The sequence below is a fragment of the Nilaparvata lugens genome, chromosome 2, assembly GCF_014356525.2.
Source record: "Nilaparvata lugens isolate BPH chromosome 2, ASM1435652v1, whole genome shotgun sequence".
In the NCBI taxonomy this organism is placed as follows: domain Eukaryota; kingdom Metazoa; phylum Arthropoda; class Insecta; order Hemiptera; family Delphacidae; genus Nilaparvata; species Nilaparvata lugens.
The window spans coordinates 68,020,583-68,039,525 of NC_052505.1; the positions used below are offsets into that span (position 1 = coordinate 68,020,583).

General features: G+C 32.7%; 1 protein-coding gene across 1 annotated transcript; it reads right to left on the reverse strand.

Annotated features, from left to right (window-relative positions):
* Positions 1-1,623: 1,623 nt before the first annotated feature.
* Positions 1,624-18,913, reverse strand: LOC111044085 (farnesyl pyrophosphate synthase). Its single transcript, XM_039420037.1, has 8 exons — positions 18,023-18,913; positions 16,124-16,277; positions 15,040-15,180; positions 12,589-12,792; positions 7,141-7,302; positions 6,250-6,327; positions 4,841-4,975; positions 1,624-2,425 (listed from the first exon to the last, which is right to left on the reverse strand). Exons 1-8 carry the CDS (start codon positions 18,202-18,204, stop codon positions 2,225-2,227), a joined length of 1,257 nt encoding a protein of 418 aa, XP_039275971.1. The 5' UTR covers positions 18,205-18,913; the 3' UTR covers positions 1,624-2,224.
* Between the last annotated feature and the right edge of the window lie 30 nt (positions 18,914-18,943).

The window sequence follows — 18,943 nt, forward strand, 5'->3', positions numbered from 1 at the left end:
GAAACTTTTAAATGCCTTGCCTGAGAAAATAAAAAAAATACCATTAAAAATATTCACGAATAGAGTTAAACGATTTCTGTTGCCGAATCCAATTTATGAAATAGAAGAGTTCTATGACGTAGTTGACAATATGCTTGATTAGCAACTAGGTACTCTCATGGGTGAACTAGTCATATGATTATGTCTTATGAGTGTGTTTTACTTATATTGTTATGAACATAAGCATATTTTTATGTTTATAATTTATTGTAATGACTTCCTGCTTGTAATAATTATGATTCAATCTATCATTGACATTTGTAATGCAATTGATGTTCTCAATTAGCTGCTGCAATAAAGTATTTTGACTTCTTAATATTGAGTTGAAGTAGGAGCACCTAGTCTAACTGGGAGGGATTAATAATAATAAAACTTTTTTGCATTGGAATTCGAACAAAAGCCTCTCAATATAAGGTATAGTTTACAGGTTGGCGAATTTATTATTAACAAATGATCCAATAAAATAAAGTTTTTTTATTTTGTGTAGATTTTTCTGAATAGATTTTTTTCTTTTTTCAATTTTTATTTGAAAGATTGGCCGTCCTCTGCTCCTCTTTCTTCCTCAGCGAACTGTCTGATGTCGATTCATGCACTTCTACGATCATATTAAGCTTGTTGTTTCCAATCGATATTCTGATGAACGCAATTCTATCTGACACAAATTTGAATTCTTTAATCCCCTTCGAGTATTATTTGTTAATGAAGCATCTAACTGCTCCTCTATTTCCTTTTGTGGCTGCTGAATGGCAGAAGATGTGCCCCACTATGACGATCCCCTATTTCTTCATAATTTCCCTGATTTCCGCTAGGCCTAGAATGAATGCAAATTTGAACAAATGCCATTTCTAATTTATTTCTATCTATGTCTCAATTGATTTCGTTCATTGCTTGTTCAAGCTCCATAATTTTATCCTCTCCCAAAACTGATCTCGCATTGTATGTGCCAATTTACAGAAGTTTGTTTTTCCCAGTTAATTTATCCTTTTCCAGTTCCTGAGTAAATCCGGTCCAATGTTTCTTTGTATTTGCTATGATTGCTGATCTGAGCTTTTTTGATCATCATCATTTTTCCCTTCCGATTTCTTCAACAAAATTTTCTCTCGATTTAGGTATTTGCTCTCATGATTGGCTCGATTCCTCATTTTTGCCTCTGCTTCTCGTGAAAAATCTTTCTATGCTATTGTGGTTTCCTTTCTTTCTTCATAGACTGTTTGCCCTGGAAGTACTTGCTTTTTTGGAGATGGTTCTTCGCTCCTTGCTCGCTTGACAGACTTAGCCTCCAGCTCATCCAGTTCCTCCAGTGTGTAGGGTTTAATAAACCCGGTTTATCATCGACTATCAGTTTTTATCTTATCATGATAAGGTTTCCCCTTCACTTTTCAATTTTAAAAGATGTGGGAATAACTCTTTCCTTATTGCTCTGATCTCTTGAGGGAAATCCCCTTTGATTTGAACATTTTTGAAGCGATCTTCACTCTGTAGTTCTCCCTTAGTATAATGTATTTTGTTACAATTGAATTGAAGTTGAAAAGCACTGGTGCTTTTGGAGAGATTGTTATGAAGATGTAATAAAAAGTACGAGAATATTTAGTATTAGTAGACATTTTAATAGAAACGTAAAAATGTACAAGACATCTTACTACACTCAACAACTAGGATATATATTATGATAATGACTAAATTGGTAAAGATGGTCATTAATACTGTGATATCAAGGTCTATAGGAAGAGGTCAAGACACAATCCCCGATGATGCATTGCACCACCTTGCCTCAATATAGCCTCTTGTTTTGAGTTTTGAGGTTTGTTTACTTTTTATTTTGGTATAATAGTACTATTTTTCAGAAAAAAATGGGATATTTCTTACCTCAAATAAGGAATTATAATAATAAGTCTTCCGACGGAATTAGACTTATCAGGCTCCCAAGAGATGAGTTTGTTAAAATTGGATTAGATTTTCAAATCACCACCCGATGTCACATGCTCCACATGACCATATTGAGTCTTCTCCAAAAATAACATTGGTATCCAAACCTCTTTTTAGAGACCTTGAGTTACATCAAATACTAGTAGAATCTCATTAGTGATAATCTCAATTCTAATAGAATCTCATTGGTGGTAATCTCAATACTAATAGAATATCATTAGTGGTAATCTCTATACTAATAGTCTCATTGGTTACAATCTCAATTCTCACGTCGGTAAATCTTTTCAAGTAAAGTGAAGAAGAGATCGTGAGAGAGGCCAGCAGATATTTGCTGGATATGGGTTTGTATGAGATTGTAACTCTCTTCTTCATAGGTTGCGAAGGTTGCTGGCAAACCAAGTTCTTCATACAGATGTTTGATTCGTTGAACCTTTTCCAAATCAGAACAACCATAGCACTCCTGTGGAAAAAGACAACACTTCATATAATAATAACAATAATAATGATATAATAATAAAAGTAATGATTCAAATGTTATTTGATATTCTCTAAAAGATTCCGTTTTTCAACGTTATGACTTGTTATAAGTTGATTTACTCCACAAGGGCGGAAATGTAGGTGATCCATCCAACTACAGACCAATAAGCCTGCTGCTCAGTGGCCTTTCCAAGATAATGGAGAAGATAATAAAGACAAGATTTGTGAATTACCTGAGTAAGTTTTATATTATTCATAAAAATCAACACGGCTTCCAAGCCGGCAAGAGTACCCAGGATGCTATATTGCACCTTGTAGACATAGTAACTGATAATTTTGCTAAAAATAAGAAAACTTCAACTGTCCTACTCGACCTGACAAAAGCCTTTGACATTATTCCACACGTGACACTGCTAAAAAAACTAGAGAATATTGGGATACGTAGAAAGGCATTGGATTTGTTCAAACATTATCTTAAGGACAGAACGCAAATCATTTCAATGGGAAACAAGTCTGATCAAATATATTTATTAGAATATGGCGTACCGCAGGCAACTGGACTTTCTCCAGTGTTATTCCTTGTTTATATGAATGATATACTCAAACTCAACACACAAGATAGGAAGATAATTTCATTTGCAGATGATACTATCATGACTTTCACAGGCTCTACATGGGAAGAAGTGAGAGATCTTGCTTTGGAAGGGTTGAAGTCTGTTAAGTCATGGTTAGATATGCACAAGCTTACTTTTAATCATAGAAAGAGTTCATTTATTGCTTTTTCCCCAAATTCTGGATCCAGACCAATAATTGGTAATTGAAATTTAAGTTTCAAAATCCATGATTTTTCATGTCGTTTGCCTGCGCTGGCCCCTTGCCAGTGCCCTGTTCTTGGTGAGGTGGATCATGCCAGGTATTTAGGTGTTATAATAATTGATTCTCATCTAAGGTGGAACTACCATATTGATGACAAATGTAAAAAATTGAAGTATCTAATTTTCAGATTTTATAAGATTAATTTGTTAAATGACATAGATATAGCTAAATTGATCTATGTGGCATATGCACAGTCTGTCTTGCAATATGGGATACTGTCCTGGGGGGGGGGGAACGACCAGCTGTCATATAAACAAAATTTTTGTGGTGCAGAAACACATAATAAGAGCTTCCCTGGGTGAACCTAGACGCTATCCAAGTAATGAACTTTTTAGAGAATTGGGAGTGCTCACTGTTAAGGAGTTGTATAGTAAAAGTTTGATCCAATATGTGAATAAATGTAATTTGCGGCTCAAAATGAGAGACACACCATACAACCTGAGAGCAATGACCGTAAACCAGATTAGGATGGATCTGCATGTATGCAGGCAACAATTCAAATACAAAATTGATAAAGTTATGCTTCTGATTCCAGCGAGGATCGTGGAAATCAGCTGCAAAAAATATTATTTTACAGAATTGGATCACTGGTTGAGGGAAAATGGTGATATACTGGAGACTTTTTGATGACCTCAAATAATAGTTGTTTATCCCAAAAAAGAAATAATAACACAAAAAACATAATAATAATAATAGTAATAAAAATAGTCAGAACGAATCGAAATAGTAATAATCTAACTAAATAGTGATGATAAAACATAAAAAACAAATAGTAATAATCAAAACAGAAATAATCACACAAAATAAAACATAAATAATATTAATAAAATTACTGTACCTGGAGCAATTTTTCAATGGGTTTCTTTTTTTATTCATATTTTGGTTGTGCTCCATTTTGTTTGTCTAAATTATTGATACTATTGATTGAAGTATGCAATTCAAATATTGATTGTTAATTAATATAACAATTGTAATTAAAGGGGTGTTTTTGATGTTGGCATTGTTAATATTATCAAGTGATATATATATAGAGGATGTTAATGTAATGTTTATTTTCTTTTGTTTCGTATTCAGTTTTTAACTTTCTGATTGAATGTTAGGCTAAATGAATTTTTTTGAGAGGATTGTCCATGTAATACTGTTTCTTTTTGCTTCTTCTACTTTTGTTTTAGTTTTCATATTTCTAATTAAATTCCTAGTAAATGTTGTATTTTAGTTTTATGAAATAGCACAACTCGCATCCGCGCTCAGATTCTTTCTTTGCAAATGCTAATTTTTCCATAAAATTGTAATTAATATTTTTATGTTTGTGAAATGTATTCTGAATGGAAATAAATTTGATTTGATTTTTTGATTTGATTTAAAGTTTCAAGTCTAGATTTTCAGTCAACGGTCAACAGTAACAAAGATTTGATGAATGAATAGATTGAAGTTTATATTTAAAATTGTATGAATAAAATAAGTTACTGAAAAGTGATTATAATTGAAATCGCCTATCTATAGAATAGGAAACATCAGTTACCTTGATGATTTTCTTCTGTTGTGGAGTAGCTCTCTGCAGAGCGACAACAACCAGCCAAGAGCATTTTCCGTCTTGTATGTCGGTTCCAATTTTTCCAGTTATTTCTGGATCTCCGAAACAGTCCATATAATCATCCTAGAAAGCAATAATACATAAAATATTTAACCAACGCTCTGTGTTTATATCAATATCACCAAAACAAATTTCAAAATTATAACTGCAGATGGAACAATCTTTATATGTTTTATTGGAATCATCACATAATAGCACATAAATTCCTACTATTGAGTAGTGGAAATTTTGATCCGTTCATAAGATGTGGAATATGGTAAATTAAGTGATAAATAAGAGGACATCTACCTTTTTTGAGAATAAATTTGTTTGTTCTGCCTTGTAGAATATCCTGGTCGACTTGTCAGTTTTAAACTGGCTAGTAAAACTTAGCACAATCCTGGTAGCTATGCAGCTATGCAAATTGCATAATTCGTCTATCACTTGTCTCTATGACGTGTTTAAATTTTATTCGATTTTTGTGCAGGTATTCTGATAAGTAATAGGTCATTTAATATTGTAAGAACATGTACCGTAATATATATTTTACAATTGAATAAAAAGAATATCACAACCACTATTTATTGAGAAATCAATAAATTAGTTTCAGATGTAACATAATTATCAACAGCCAACAAATAGTTTATTAATAATGTAAACCAAAAATATTGCCTTTGAGAATGACTTATTTTCTATGTTTCAAAATGTACATCAAGTCATTGTGGCCATAGATCGATAACCTTTAGGGATTGAGTAGAAATTTTGTTCAAATTTAAATGATGGAATGATAGAGGGAGGAGTCCTTTCATATTCAAGAGAATATGGTGGCTGGTCTTCCATCATGTGACTTGCAACTTCTGGATTCACACAAACCTTATCCACTACTTGGAAAATATTTGCGAAAGTGAATCCAGAAATTGCAAGTCTCATGATAGAAGACCAGCCACCATATTCTCTTGAATATGAAGGGACTCCTGCCCCTATTATTCCATTCCATCATTTGAATTTGAACAAAATTTCTACTCAATCCCTAAATGTTCTCGATCGGTGGTCACAATGACTTCATGTACATTTTCAAACATAGAAAAATGTAAACAAAGTAATAGATTACTTTCACGCGTATAGACGTGAATGTAGCTGGCAAATCGTTTCTTGTTTTCAATTCAATTCTTTTTACACACACATACAAATTTAATACAGAGATTAACAAAAAGAATACATGCAAACAAAAACAACAAAATAATAAGAAATGTATTTATTAAAATGTGTATCTTTATAAAAAATGTGTCATACAATTTATACGACGAATGACCAGTGTAATAACATTACAATATAGTAAAAAAAGATGGATAATTTACCTGAACCTGGAAAAAGTGACCCATTTCAAGCAATATGGTTTTTGCTTGACGATGCTTCTCTTCATCACTGATACCCGCCTGTCAACAACAAGATCAGTATTTTTAGAATAAGAATATAATCTATGTACAGGTAGCATATTGGAAAATCATAGTTCAATATTAAAAAAATAATTTAAATCGTAGAATAATATAATATCGATAGCGTGTATGCAATTCATTGTGGATGAATTTTGAAGAAAGCCTTCTACTTATTTTGCATAAGAAGTTGTACATAATTTGAGAAAATTACCTATTTATAATAAATTCACACATATTCATTACAACATCATCAGGCAAGATTCGATTTCACACCCCTCCTAAGGATTCTACATCGATAGAACAAAATTATGACATTAGTATATTTACTTCAATTATTGAATGTCAGTAATATACATTGTCATATAAATAATCTTTCAATTGAGCTTTGCAATATATTAAGATTCAAATAAAAATATACAGGCCGTGAAACAGTTTGATAAAAGCATTGTCTAGTCCTGTACCTCTCCAACTATTCAATAAACACTTCTAGATGCAAACTCATTTGGAATGTCAATTTATCAACGTTCTCTGTTTTCATTACAAAGGAAATTCGCTATTTCTAATAAAACATATTGAGATGTTTTATGTATCATATAGTTTGAACAATGTGAATTTATTATTTAGATGAAATAAGTTTCCAGATGTTGAACTCTATTGGAGTTATCAGAGATAAGAGTTATCATGGTTGCCCAAACATTGGGTTGAACGATTTGGAGCACCCGTTTTCATCAAAACCAATACGGTTATTACAATCCTAATTTCAGTTGAAAACAAATATTATAATCTGATATAAATGTAAAATCTTGTAATCACCATGTGCATGGCCAATGCTATGGGAAGCTGGAATGTATAATAAGCGGTTTTATACTTGACTATGGAATTATAACGATCCATTGTGAAGTTCTCTAGCTTCAAGTCCTTGGTCTGCTCAGACAGCATGTCAAGAGCTTGGCCAAAATTAGTTTTCAGTTCAACCTGTGAAGAAAACTACGAATTAGTAATTTAAATATTGAAAGCGACAAAATGAAATAAATAATTTGTATTTTTAATGAAAAATAAAATTGTAAAATAATGTTTAATGGTAAATTTTTCAGCGTTCTGCTTACTAGGTCATAGCTACTGAGTAGCTAAGACTTGCAATATTATTTATACAGCTTTAGTTTTGCAATGTATTTTGAGTAATTATTGATTTATAATGATGATAAAGCAAAGGAAGAATTGGTAAACTATGGTAGAATACTAATAATAATCAATTAATTTGCTCAAAGTAATAATAATAATACTGCACGTATTATATTCAAGCCACTATTTTATGTTGTGAGCTACTTAGGCCTATAGTCTATATTTTCATAGGTTTTCATTCTACTATTTTATATTTTCTGTATCAGTTTCAATAGATTAGTATATTAATTTCACTTAGTTTAATGTGTAATATAAGTGTAATACTGTATTTTTGGATAGGAAACAGTTTTGCACTATCATGCCTGTTGTTTCTCAAGTTGTATTGCTTTCTTTCAGAATTAATAAATAAATACAAATAGAGTTGAGCTGACATAGTGAGAAATATACTCTATACCTGAAAATTATAAACAACAATATAACACGATTTTCATAGTAGAGGTTATAATACAATGAGAATAAAATGGGATTAAATTACTCTCAACCAAGATCACATATCATTTGTCTTATTTCTAATGCTTTCTCCACTTAAACGGGATTGAAGACTGTTGAGACCTGGTTAGATGAGCACATTCTCACTCTTAATTCGAATAAAAGCGTATTCATGACCTTCTCTCCCAATATGGTTGGCCAACCTCTTGATCTAGACCACATTCATATTCATGATTTAAACTGTACTCTTTCAATCTCGAAGGATAGCTGTGGCTGCTCAAAATTGAAAAGAGAAAATTATTTTAAATATCGAGGCGTTATAGTTGATCAGCATTGCGATGGGATATTCACATAGATAAGCTTTGTAATAAACTCAAGCACTGGATAAACAAATTTTATAATATCAGCAGGTTGGGTAACATAGCCGTTTCAAAATTAGTTTATTTTGCCTACATTCAATCTCATCTTCAGTATGGTATAAAAATTTGGGGTGCATCTTATTCGAATCACTTCAATAAGATATTCACCATCCAAAAAGCATTATGAATGTCTGCTTTTCTATTTTATTATCTCGTATTTTCTTACTTTTTTACTTTCCTTCTTTGTATTTTTTCAAATTTAGATGTTAATAGGAATCCACCAATTTTATTTATATTAGAAATAATTTTAGTAATTTTAATTTTAGTAATAACTCTCGGCCCCTGCGCTCAGGTTTTTAACCTTTTCAGGGACTTTCCGTATTTAATAATAATACTATTTTACTTTTACTTATATTGTTAATTGTCAATTGTATTCATGTAATTATACATTCATTTATGCATTGTATGAAGGAAAAATAAACGATTGATTGATTGGTTTAAACGAATACTCAGTTCATTTTCTTCTCTGTCAGATTCGACAGTATCACTAACCTGTCCTCATTATCCTATTATATTAAGTGAGAAATTTCTGTATATCTGTTTATATTTTTTTATATCTGGTTATTTATGTTCAACGGATCTCGAAAACGACTCTAACGATTTTCACAAAATTTGTAAAATAGTAGGTTTATGATATAAAAAATCGATTGCACTAGGTCTCATCCTTGGGAAAACTCGCTGAACGACATTAAAAGGATAATTCATCCTTGGCTGAAACAGCTGGGACTTTCGTCGTCTGTGGATAGTAAAAAGTGAGCGAGTGATTCTGTGGAAAATCAAAATATCGCATCCCCGAAATTCATAAGCTGACGTATAGCCAGCTGTAAAATATAAACACAATCATTTTTTAGAGAATTGTGTACTGTTTATCAATAAATAAAAATAACGAGCGAAGCTCGGTGCCCCGATATTTTACTATATTATGACAATATACGAGGGTGAATCAAATGAAAACCTTAAATAAATTGTTCCAGGAGGTCACCTCCATCCATCCTCTCTTAGTAGATAAACGAGGAAATTGAGCAGCTGATCACGCGGAATCTCCAAATCTCTATCTCAGGAATGCTCTGATATAGTAGGTAAGTGCTGTAGATTTCCGATAAATTATAGGATTGATCCGGTAATTGGGAAGGATGTTGTTCTTTTAAGTTAACACAATGACCATCTGGTGGGTTAGTGACCTTGCTACACTCAATTAGCAGTAGCTTCAGTTACAATATGGCTGCCACATTATCAATATGCACCGCGTTGGATCAGCGGTCAGTCATTCGTTTCTTGAGCAGTAAAGGTTTCAAACCAATGGGAAAATCATTGCAGGATGACAGTATTGTATGGTGATTCATGTTTGTCCAGAAATAAACATCACCATCAACAAGAAACAAAAAGAGCAAGTAAGGAATGGCGCCATTGCTCATCGCCAAAATAAAAAAAAAGTCTGAACTCAGCGATCAGCAGGAAAACTCATGCTGATTCTCTTCTGGGATGTAAACGGAGTAATTTTGGAGCATTACATAAACAAGGGAATGACAGTAAACAGTAATTCTTATTCAAATCTCTTAAAAAATCAGCTTTGGCCAGCAATCAGGAGTAAACGGCGAGGACTTGTCACTTTAGGTGTGTTGTTACAGAATGACAACGCCCGACCACATACAGCCCGTCTCTCGGATCAAACTATCCAGGACATCAAATTTGAATTCCTCATTCACTCTCCTTATTCCCCAGACCTAGCCGCTAGTGACTTTCATGTGTTCGGAAAGCTTAAAGATGCAATGGGAGGCAAGAATTTGCAAAGTGATGAAGAAGTGAAAACCGCGGTGCCCTAGTGGCTACATGCACAACCAAAAGAATACTTCAAACATGGTATCCATGAGCTTCCAAAGCGGTCCAACACTTGCATAACACTTCAACGAGACTATGTCAACAAATAATAAATGTAAGTTTTACTTAGTTGTCAAAATAAACAATATATATAACACTTTTAAGGTTTTCATTTTATTCACCTAGTACTTACAAAAATTGAGTTCTACATAATCTATACATGGGGCAACGCAACAAAAAATGTTCTAGTGTTTCTAATTCTCCGTAATCAGAGAAAGAGCAGTTTCTAGAAGAGTTAATCCAGACTCCTCTATTCTTAAACAGGTTTATTCCCTTGTCTGATGCTAGTCGCAGCTGGGTTAGAATTCTTCTCTTAGTAAATAGTATCTTTATCCTATGCTGCTCTGCTAGATTTAAAAGAAGATTTATTTTTCTATAAAGGGGATAAGTTACTAGGCTACATTCGTTGATCTTCAACAAATAGAACTTCTGCATACTCCTCCAAAATATACCACAGAGTCTACAAAAATAACCTATCAAGAGAAAACTCATTCGCTATTTCCTCCTGATAACCGAATCAAATCAAATCAAATTGGTTTTTATTATAATTATTTCAGGGTACAAATATTCATATTATACAACAACGTTACATCTTCTGCAACCAAACAATCATAAATAAAACTTACAGTTGAACTAAAAAATTAATCATTATAACAACTAATAGTTGCTATTATATCGTAGCTCCAGAAAATACAACATTATATTCTAAAGAACTTCATGAAAACTCTCCACAAAGGCAAAGCCTGTGTGTGGAAGAGGGTCTTGGCGATGATTGGCTAACGTCGGACTGTCCTCATACTTGCATCTATCACATTCTTGGGTAAACCAGGTATTAATATCAGAGAAAATTTGAAGTTTAAAGGATTCTAAGTATAAAAGATGTAAACATTTAGAGTAAAATTTGGACTATCATTAAACGACATTTGCTTTATTTATACATTGAATGAATTATCACTTCTATATTTGTCCTCCCAATCTCCTTTAATCAGTCATTGACATTTTTTTATAAATATATTTGGATTTACCTTCGGTATTACGTAGATTTTCAGGCAGATTTCTATACAGAGTGTGTGCTATATAATAAGTATTAGTAGTGGAATGAGTTTTGACTAGCCTTGGAACTTGGATTCCTATTGCTTCTGACGAACGAGTTCGATAGCTGTGCTCAATTTTCTTAAACAGATCTTTATGATTTTTGTACATGTATAACAATATATTTCTTACATAAATTTGCCTTATACTTAAAACATTGAATTCTTCAAAAATTTCATTAGTAGGAGTGCGTATACGTTTTCTTAATGCTGTTTTAATAATAGATTTCTGTGTAACTTCCAAGGGTTTTAGTAATGTTTTATAGGCACCCCCATAAGCTAAAATTCCCACTTCGATAAGTGACTGGACATAAGAAAAATAAATATTTCGTAGCTCTTTTAGTGATAGAATTTTGTTTAATTAGTAAAAAATGTAAATGGCTTTGAGAATTTTACTTTTCAAGAATGCAATATGAGCCGACCAATTCAATTTCTCATCTATCATTACTCCTAAATATTTATAAGCTACTACACTTTCAATCGATTCACAGTTACATTGTATATTGGTAGGTTCAGTACAAGATGTTATTAATTCTGTCTTCTTGCCTTCTTCTGGAAAAAAATTCTATGAATTTAGATTTCTTAATATTTAAGAAAAGCTATACCGGGCAAAGCTATACGTCTTTTTATTCGAACAAACCACTATGGTGGAATACCAAAACAGTTTCAAGTTGAATTCACACTACGAGGAGTAGACAGAGTAATTCAATTATAAAACTATAGTATTGGGTGTCTTAATTATTTAATTTTACTAACAACATATTAATATACATATATATACATATATATATACATATATATATATATATATATAATGATAATAATTTGAGTGAGGAGCTCCTTCGCTGATTGATTACTTGAATGGGGATCAACATTCTTGGATCATGAAAACACTTGACGTCTTGAAAATGCAATCTTAATCTTGAATTTCAGACCCAAGGGCCATCAACAGATCTGCAACAAGTTTTATATCTTTTACATTTTTTCAGCACCAACTAAACCCAAGATTCAATAGAATAGATACTGATGAAAAAATTCGTTTATGAAGATAAATGGGAAAACTTGAAAGAGAATCAATTTAATCCATCGATTACAAAAATTGTTTGTTGCTCTCATGACAAGCATGAAATTAGAAAGGAATTTTAGTACAAATATGACATGAATATGAATATAATGTATATTTGTGCCACCTTAAATAACATATACTATTCAGGCATTCAGGAAGATTAACAGATCCGTGAACATACGTGAATAGAACTTACGTCATGAAAAAGTTCAATAATGTCCACATAATAGGGTTTTGTGCGAAAATGTCTTCGCAAGAGTTGGTATATTCCACTTTCAATAAGCAGAGCGTCATTAATAGCAGTCAATCCAACTCCTGGATTACGATACCAGCAAGGCCTGCCTCTTCTAGTTGTGGCCTGATCAATAATGTCATCTGTCACCAAATAGAAGCCTTGCAACTGAAACAAAAATAACGCAAAATTAATAGAAAATTTATTGCGAGAGTAAAAATATTCAAGATTAGTTGGAATATAAACTCATTTTATATTTTATTATGGCGTAATATTTTTATTATGGATCTTCTAGGCCGTCCACCAATGTTGCATTTTTTCAAATTTGTGAAATGTTATAAAGGGGAATTTATCACAGAGTTGAAGCTAAATTTTTAGCTTCAGAGCTAGATTTTTTTGTTTTATGACTCAATTCCAAGCACATTATAAATGTATTGTTTGTAAGGGGATGATCTAAATTATTATGTATTTGATCTAATTATTAGCATACAGACAAAGTCAATTAGCATTTCTCAAAATCTTGAACAATTTTGAGACTCAATTCTTGTTAGCTAGACGATTAAGAGTGAGTAAGACTGAAGTGATTTTTCTGTACGATGGCACGATTCGGCGAAAATTGTACCAAAGGTACCAAAAAACAGAGGTTTTTGGAGCACCCTGAATAAAACTCCAGGTGTGGAGGGTCAACTTTTTGTATTTGAGTTGTCCAACACTCTAGAGCCATTACACGAGAAATTCAGTTTGTTCGGAATTGATTACCAAAAGAGCCTTTTTTCAGTACCTTGTTACTGTATTATGATATGAAACCCCGAAAACCTCAATCAGATTTTAGAATAAATGAAATACATTTAAGAAATCATTAACATTTTTGTCGCTTCCAAATAATGTCGCACTGTAATATTGGATAAACACATAGAAGGCTATCACACTAGTGGGATAATTAGAAGAACAGTTTGAAACATTGCTAATTTTAGGAGTTAGAGATTTAATACCAATGTTAGTAAAAAAGATTTACGACACTAGTAGTAGACTGCAATAACACAGAATGTTAGTATATGAAATTTCATTATTAATTTAAAATAGGATAAGCAAAATTACTTTCTTGCATTATTCTCAACATTCACCACTGTGATCAGAGAAAATAAGCTTCACACAACAGTATTTATGAAAAACATAACTTCCAATTAAAAACAAATTTCATGAATTTTTTATATAAAACTAGCTGGCCCGGCGAACTTCGTACCGCCAAAGAGTCAATGTATCTCATGTCACACTTGACTTTTGGTGAATCATGAAATTTATCCGACAATCAAAATTTTCATTCACATCTCAATACGGACTTCCTATGTGCTTAGTCACGCAACATTTATTATTCCGAAAACATATTCTTCTCAATCAATTGGTAGTAATCTATTAATATCAGTAGAGTGTTGAATTAAAAAAAAATAGATAGGTTATATTCAGTGTTTCAAAGATGAATTTAATGCTTTCATAGTTGTTGATTGTCAATAGTTGGTCCAGGAAATATGCGATATACGATGAATCACACAGAATTCCATATTCTTACCATCTTTCATTTTAGGATGAATATCAGCATAGCCTCCTCTAATACAGGCTATGCTGGAGGCTATGATATCAGCTAAGCTTAATTCCAAAAAATGGTGAATTATTCTGTCATTCTTCATTAATTAATGATGCAATATGAACAACTCTCTTTCATGAGGTGAAACATTTCCCAGTTTCTCAATGATAGTGGAGTAATAATTATTTGTAATATTCTTCTAAGGAACCATTATCTAAAGCTGGTACCAATCAACTAAGCTTCAACTCCAAAGTACTATATTAACCAGTACACAATTTATCGGTTTATTACAGCTGGTAACTCAAGATGCTAAACCATATTATCACAACATGATCTTGAATCATCTTTCAGTTCTTCGATAGCCGCTCGGCCGACAATTTCGAAAACATAGGTCTGTAAAATGGATTAATAAATAATTATTATTAGCCCCCTATCAAATTTCTGGTCAGAAACCATCCCCAATATTCACACAACATATTCCCAAAGTTTCATGCCGTTCTGTCAAGTAGTTTTCATGTCTATAGGGAACAAACACAAATACAGACATTCATTTATATATATATATATAATCCCAGGGTACTAAAGGTTTTATGCGGACTTAAAATAATAGAAAATACAAAATACTATTGGGTCAATATAAAAATTACCAGTATAATCTTATCGAAAATTGACTTGACGGATCAACTAAATCAACTTGCAAGGGTTGAACAATGAAAACGATCCACTAATCCAGTACCATGTTCCGTAGCCGCTTCTAGTGGTTCCCATACAGCAATCAACCAAGTCTAAAATGATCTATGGACGAAAATTGTGAGTTGAAGACAAGATCATACCAATTCGACACACCATCCAAGAATTCGAGCGAGTCTCATATTTTCAGGGCTCAAATCCTTTGAATTGGCCAAAAACTTGTATCCAAGAACTAATGCCATTCCTCGGTTTTTCTTTCCTCCGGGAACATTATACTGCAACGCCTGGAAAATAGAAACAGTATATTGCTTTTTATCCTTCTCACAATTAATATTCTGAATTATGAGCTCAATTGAAAGTATGCACTTCAATCTTTTGAGAAAAGTTGATGAAGCGACTGCTAAATTATGAATGATTCCATCGAATAATTTCATTATAATTTGTTATGGATGTTTGATATGACAAATTATTTTATTTTAGAAAATGAATACAGTATTTAGAATATAATTATAATGCAATAGAAGGATTGTCTACCTCATCATGAATCTATTTTATTTTATGGTTACAAACATAATGTGAAAAATAAAGCATTTATCCTTGTATGTGAATGAATAATCATCATTTTCAAAAGAATTTAACCATAAAATACAAATTGAGGAAAAAGTAAATATTGAATATCTAGAAAATTTGAAATATATAATATATTAGTTATAAATATAGACTACCTTCAAATCCTGCTGAACAACAAACTTATGATTATGGGAGGCATACATTACTGTGCAAGAGTACGGTAATAACAATAAATGAGTGGCGTAGTCAAATTTTATGCTGTTGATTGAAAGATAAAATGTAGTTTCAATTTATTTGTTATTGGTCCATCTTCTTCCTACTTATAAATAAAAGCAATTGAAATAGACTTTCAAGTAGAATTGAATTAAACTTTGCCTACATGAGTTTTTCCACTGCTTCCAAATGCAAAATTGATTCCAATCAATTTAATTTACTTTATTATTGGAATGCTTTATTGATTTTTCCCACTTGCACCTCACCTTGAATCAAGAGATCCTAGCAAATATTATACATTGAATAATCATATTCAAACTGTGGAGTCCAAGTCAAACCATTTTATATTATTTTTGATAAGTCTACAGAGGAAATTCATTAAATTATTAGGCTCTCATTAATCAGTCTATGTAATTGAGATACAAATTAATAGCTGAAACTTACTTTGGCGTACCACTTGGTGGCATCGGGTATATCAAGATGGCGTCCAGCATCGGTGAGATCCCTGACTATGTCGGGGAATACAGCCATGAACTCCCGTTTCTCGTCCTTACTGACTGCTGTACCTGCTGCAGCCTGAGACAGAGTTGTCAGCGTCCTGTTCAATGCAGTAAAGATTTTTCAACACATTATATAGGTATTTATTTTCATTCAAGTTTTCTGTTCATTATTGTCATTCAACAATTAAAGTTAGTTCACATACTTACGGTAGGCCTATACTATATAGAGGATTGGTGAAAGTAGTGGAAATAGCTCAATATTTCTTTTACAAGGATAATTTGACAGTAGGTTCTATTGGGGATTCTACTGGAATAAAAAACTACATTTTCCTTGAAAATTGACCATTCCCGCACTGATTAAAGAGCGCAAAGAATCACGTTCCGGCATTAATGCGCAAAGTACTAGTAGTAGTAGGCTACTACTTTGCGTAATCCAGATTTGCAACATGACAATGCAAAATAGTTAGTGGGTAATATAGAGGATCAGTGCGGGAAAACAAAAATTACGTTGGAAACACTGACTGTGGTTATCATTTCAATGCGTACATAAGATAAAACCTCCATCAACCAATCTGTCCTCAGACTTCTCAGAGGCTCAGTTGGGAGCATACTGGACTGGTAAATGAAAGTTGATAAGGTTGATGTGGTTGGGTGTTATATACCGCCAACAATATTTTTTTTGGCTGAGAATTTTCAACTTCAATGAAGATTATCCATGTAATTTTGACAAAAATATTTAAAATCAATTAGGCTAGCCTAATAAATGGTTAATATTAAAAATCGAAAAAATATTAGCCTAGTTGAATTATTAATTGGTTAATTATCGATCAATACTTATATATATTGAGAGTAAACAGATAGGTTGCGTCAAGAGTTATAACTTATTACTTTTTACCTTACAACTATCGAGATGGCAGCATGGAACAAGGCCTACAAAGCCGTCCAGAAAATATTTCTGAATGGTATAAAATTGCTTTCTCCTAAGCCAACACTCAAGTCCTGAGTTGAATTCTGGTATGTTCAACCATAGAGAAAATACAGCAAAAGCTTATGCTATCTTTTCTCTATGGTTCAACATCTTCAAATTCTCTGGCAGCTTATTGAAGATCAAGGTCAATGCAGGAAATGCATCACGGGTCTTCGACAAACGGCAATATGGCATATCTCAAATAAGAACTCTACATCTAGTGTTGTGACCATGGAATTCACTACTTGAGTTGAACTTTCCAAGATTTCCTTATACAAACATTGCTCACAAATATATGTAATGACTGTAGATGGTAATTACACCTATGGACTGTACGGGTGGCTTTTTTGGCAGCTTGAACATATCTCCACATGCAGAAGCGTGGCACACAGCATCAGTCCATAGCTCAGGATAATATGAAATAGAGCATGGTACACTACCAGCAAGTAGGGTCTGCTCACCAACTGAGGCAACGTCCTGTGTACGAGACTTTATGGCCAATGCTATTAGAATAAATTAAATAGGAGCCCACTGTTGCCGTTTTCATGTCGACTCTATGAAAAAGATATACTTTTTTGCTCTTTTCTTAACAGGCTTCTGTAAAATCTAGCAGTCCTGAAATCCATAAGGTAACGCTCCCCAATGGGAGGTTAGGTTTTTGCTTTTAAATGGCAATAGTTTGAAATTATTCCGGATACAATGAACAGTTATTATTGTATAATGATGCTGCATTCAATATTTCCAATATATTGTATATCTAATAATAGCTACAGCAGATATGGGACTGTCCCCACGCTACAAATTAAGGTTTGCACAGACAATAGGTTTGGGTGTAAGTTAATTATGAAAAATAGAGTTGTACCGTGATAAATTTACCTTGCTGTAGTCCATTGAGTACAAAGCTCTCTTGTAATCAAGTTACTAGGATGTTTAAATTTTATGCTCGCACATTCCTTTCTAAAGCTCGATGATACAAAAGTTGAAAATAATTCAATTGCGGAATTAGAAATACTGTTCCTCAACATACAACTTATCTTGCCGGAATGCATATTGATCATAGCAATTTATCTCAAAATTCAAGCCCACTAGAACAGATTTAGAATTTTTAGCCTATTTTATAAGCTCATCAAAATAATCTTCACGAAAATTCGTACCGTAATCAAAAACTTAGAAATACATTCAAACAAAATTCAACCACAGAAAACAAAGAATATGATGCACGTATATTTCATTTGCAAGAGCCTATTCAACTATGAAAACGGAGAATCAGGTCTACAGTGTTGAAAATAATATCATCGTCACCAGTTTAGTAAACGGGGTTAATTCTGTCCTATGATATTTTTGTCAACGTGCTCAAAAGCGACAAGCGACGCATTTGTGTATTATATTTTGTTTTGTCTGAATTCTGAATTGAATAATAATGAGAAGACAACAACATCAACAAGGCCTTTGTTTACATTATATTATGTTTATTCCACACTTTCACCAAGTTTCTGGCAGCGCTTACAAGCTTGACCAAGTCAATCAAGTTAGTCTTGTCGTTATCTACACTGCAATGAAATGTGACTGAAAAAAATCCTTTGATTAGGAATGCTTGACAGGCCAATCGCCTTTACCCTTTGCTTGCCTTGTCATGACAAAAATCGAAACAAAGGAAATGAAAGTAAAGGCAAACGCTGGCACTGCAGACATCACTCTTGCAAGCGTCGTAATTTTTCTATGCACTTGCACTTCTCGAGAGTGTGGATGCGGAAAACAAGAGCTTGGTTGCACAAAATTCAATGTCACATAAATCAA

What these genes read in the sequence shown, in the direction of transcription:
- LOC111044085 (XM_039420037.1), bottom strand. Translation starts at nt 18,204, where the DNA reads ATGATCAATATGCATTCCGGCAAGATAAGTTGTATGTTGAGGAACAGT. An exon ending in TTATTGAACTTTTTCATGAC is followed by an intron (nt 7,303 to 12,588) that starts GTAAGTTCTATT and finishes TTTTCTTCACAG; the next exon opens with GTTGAACTGAAAACTAATTT. An exon ending in TAGCATTGGCCATGCACATG is followed by an intron (nt 6,328 to 7,140) that starts GTGATTACAAGA and finishes TGTTGTTGACAG; the next exon opens with GCGGGTATCAGTGATGAAGA.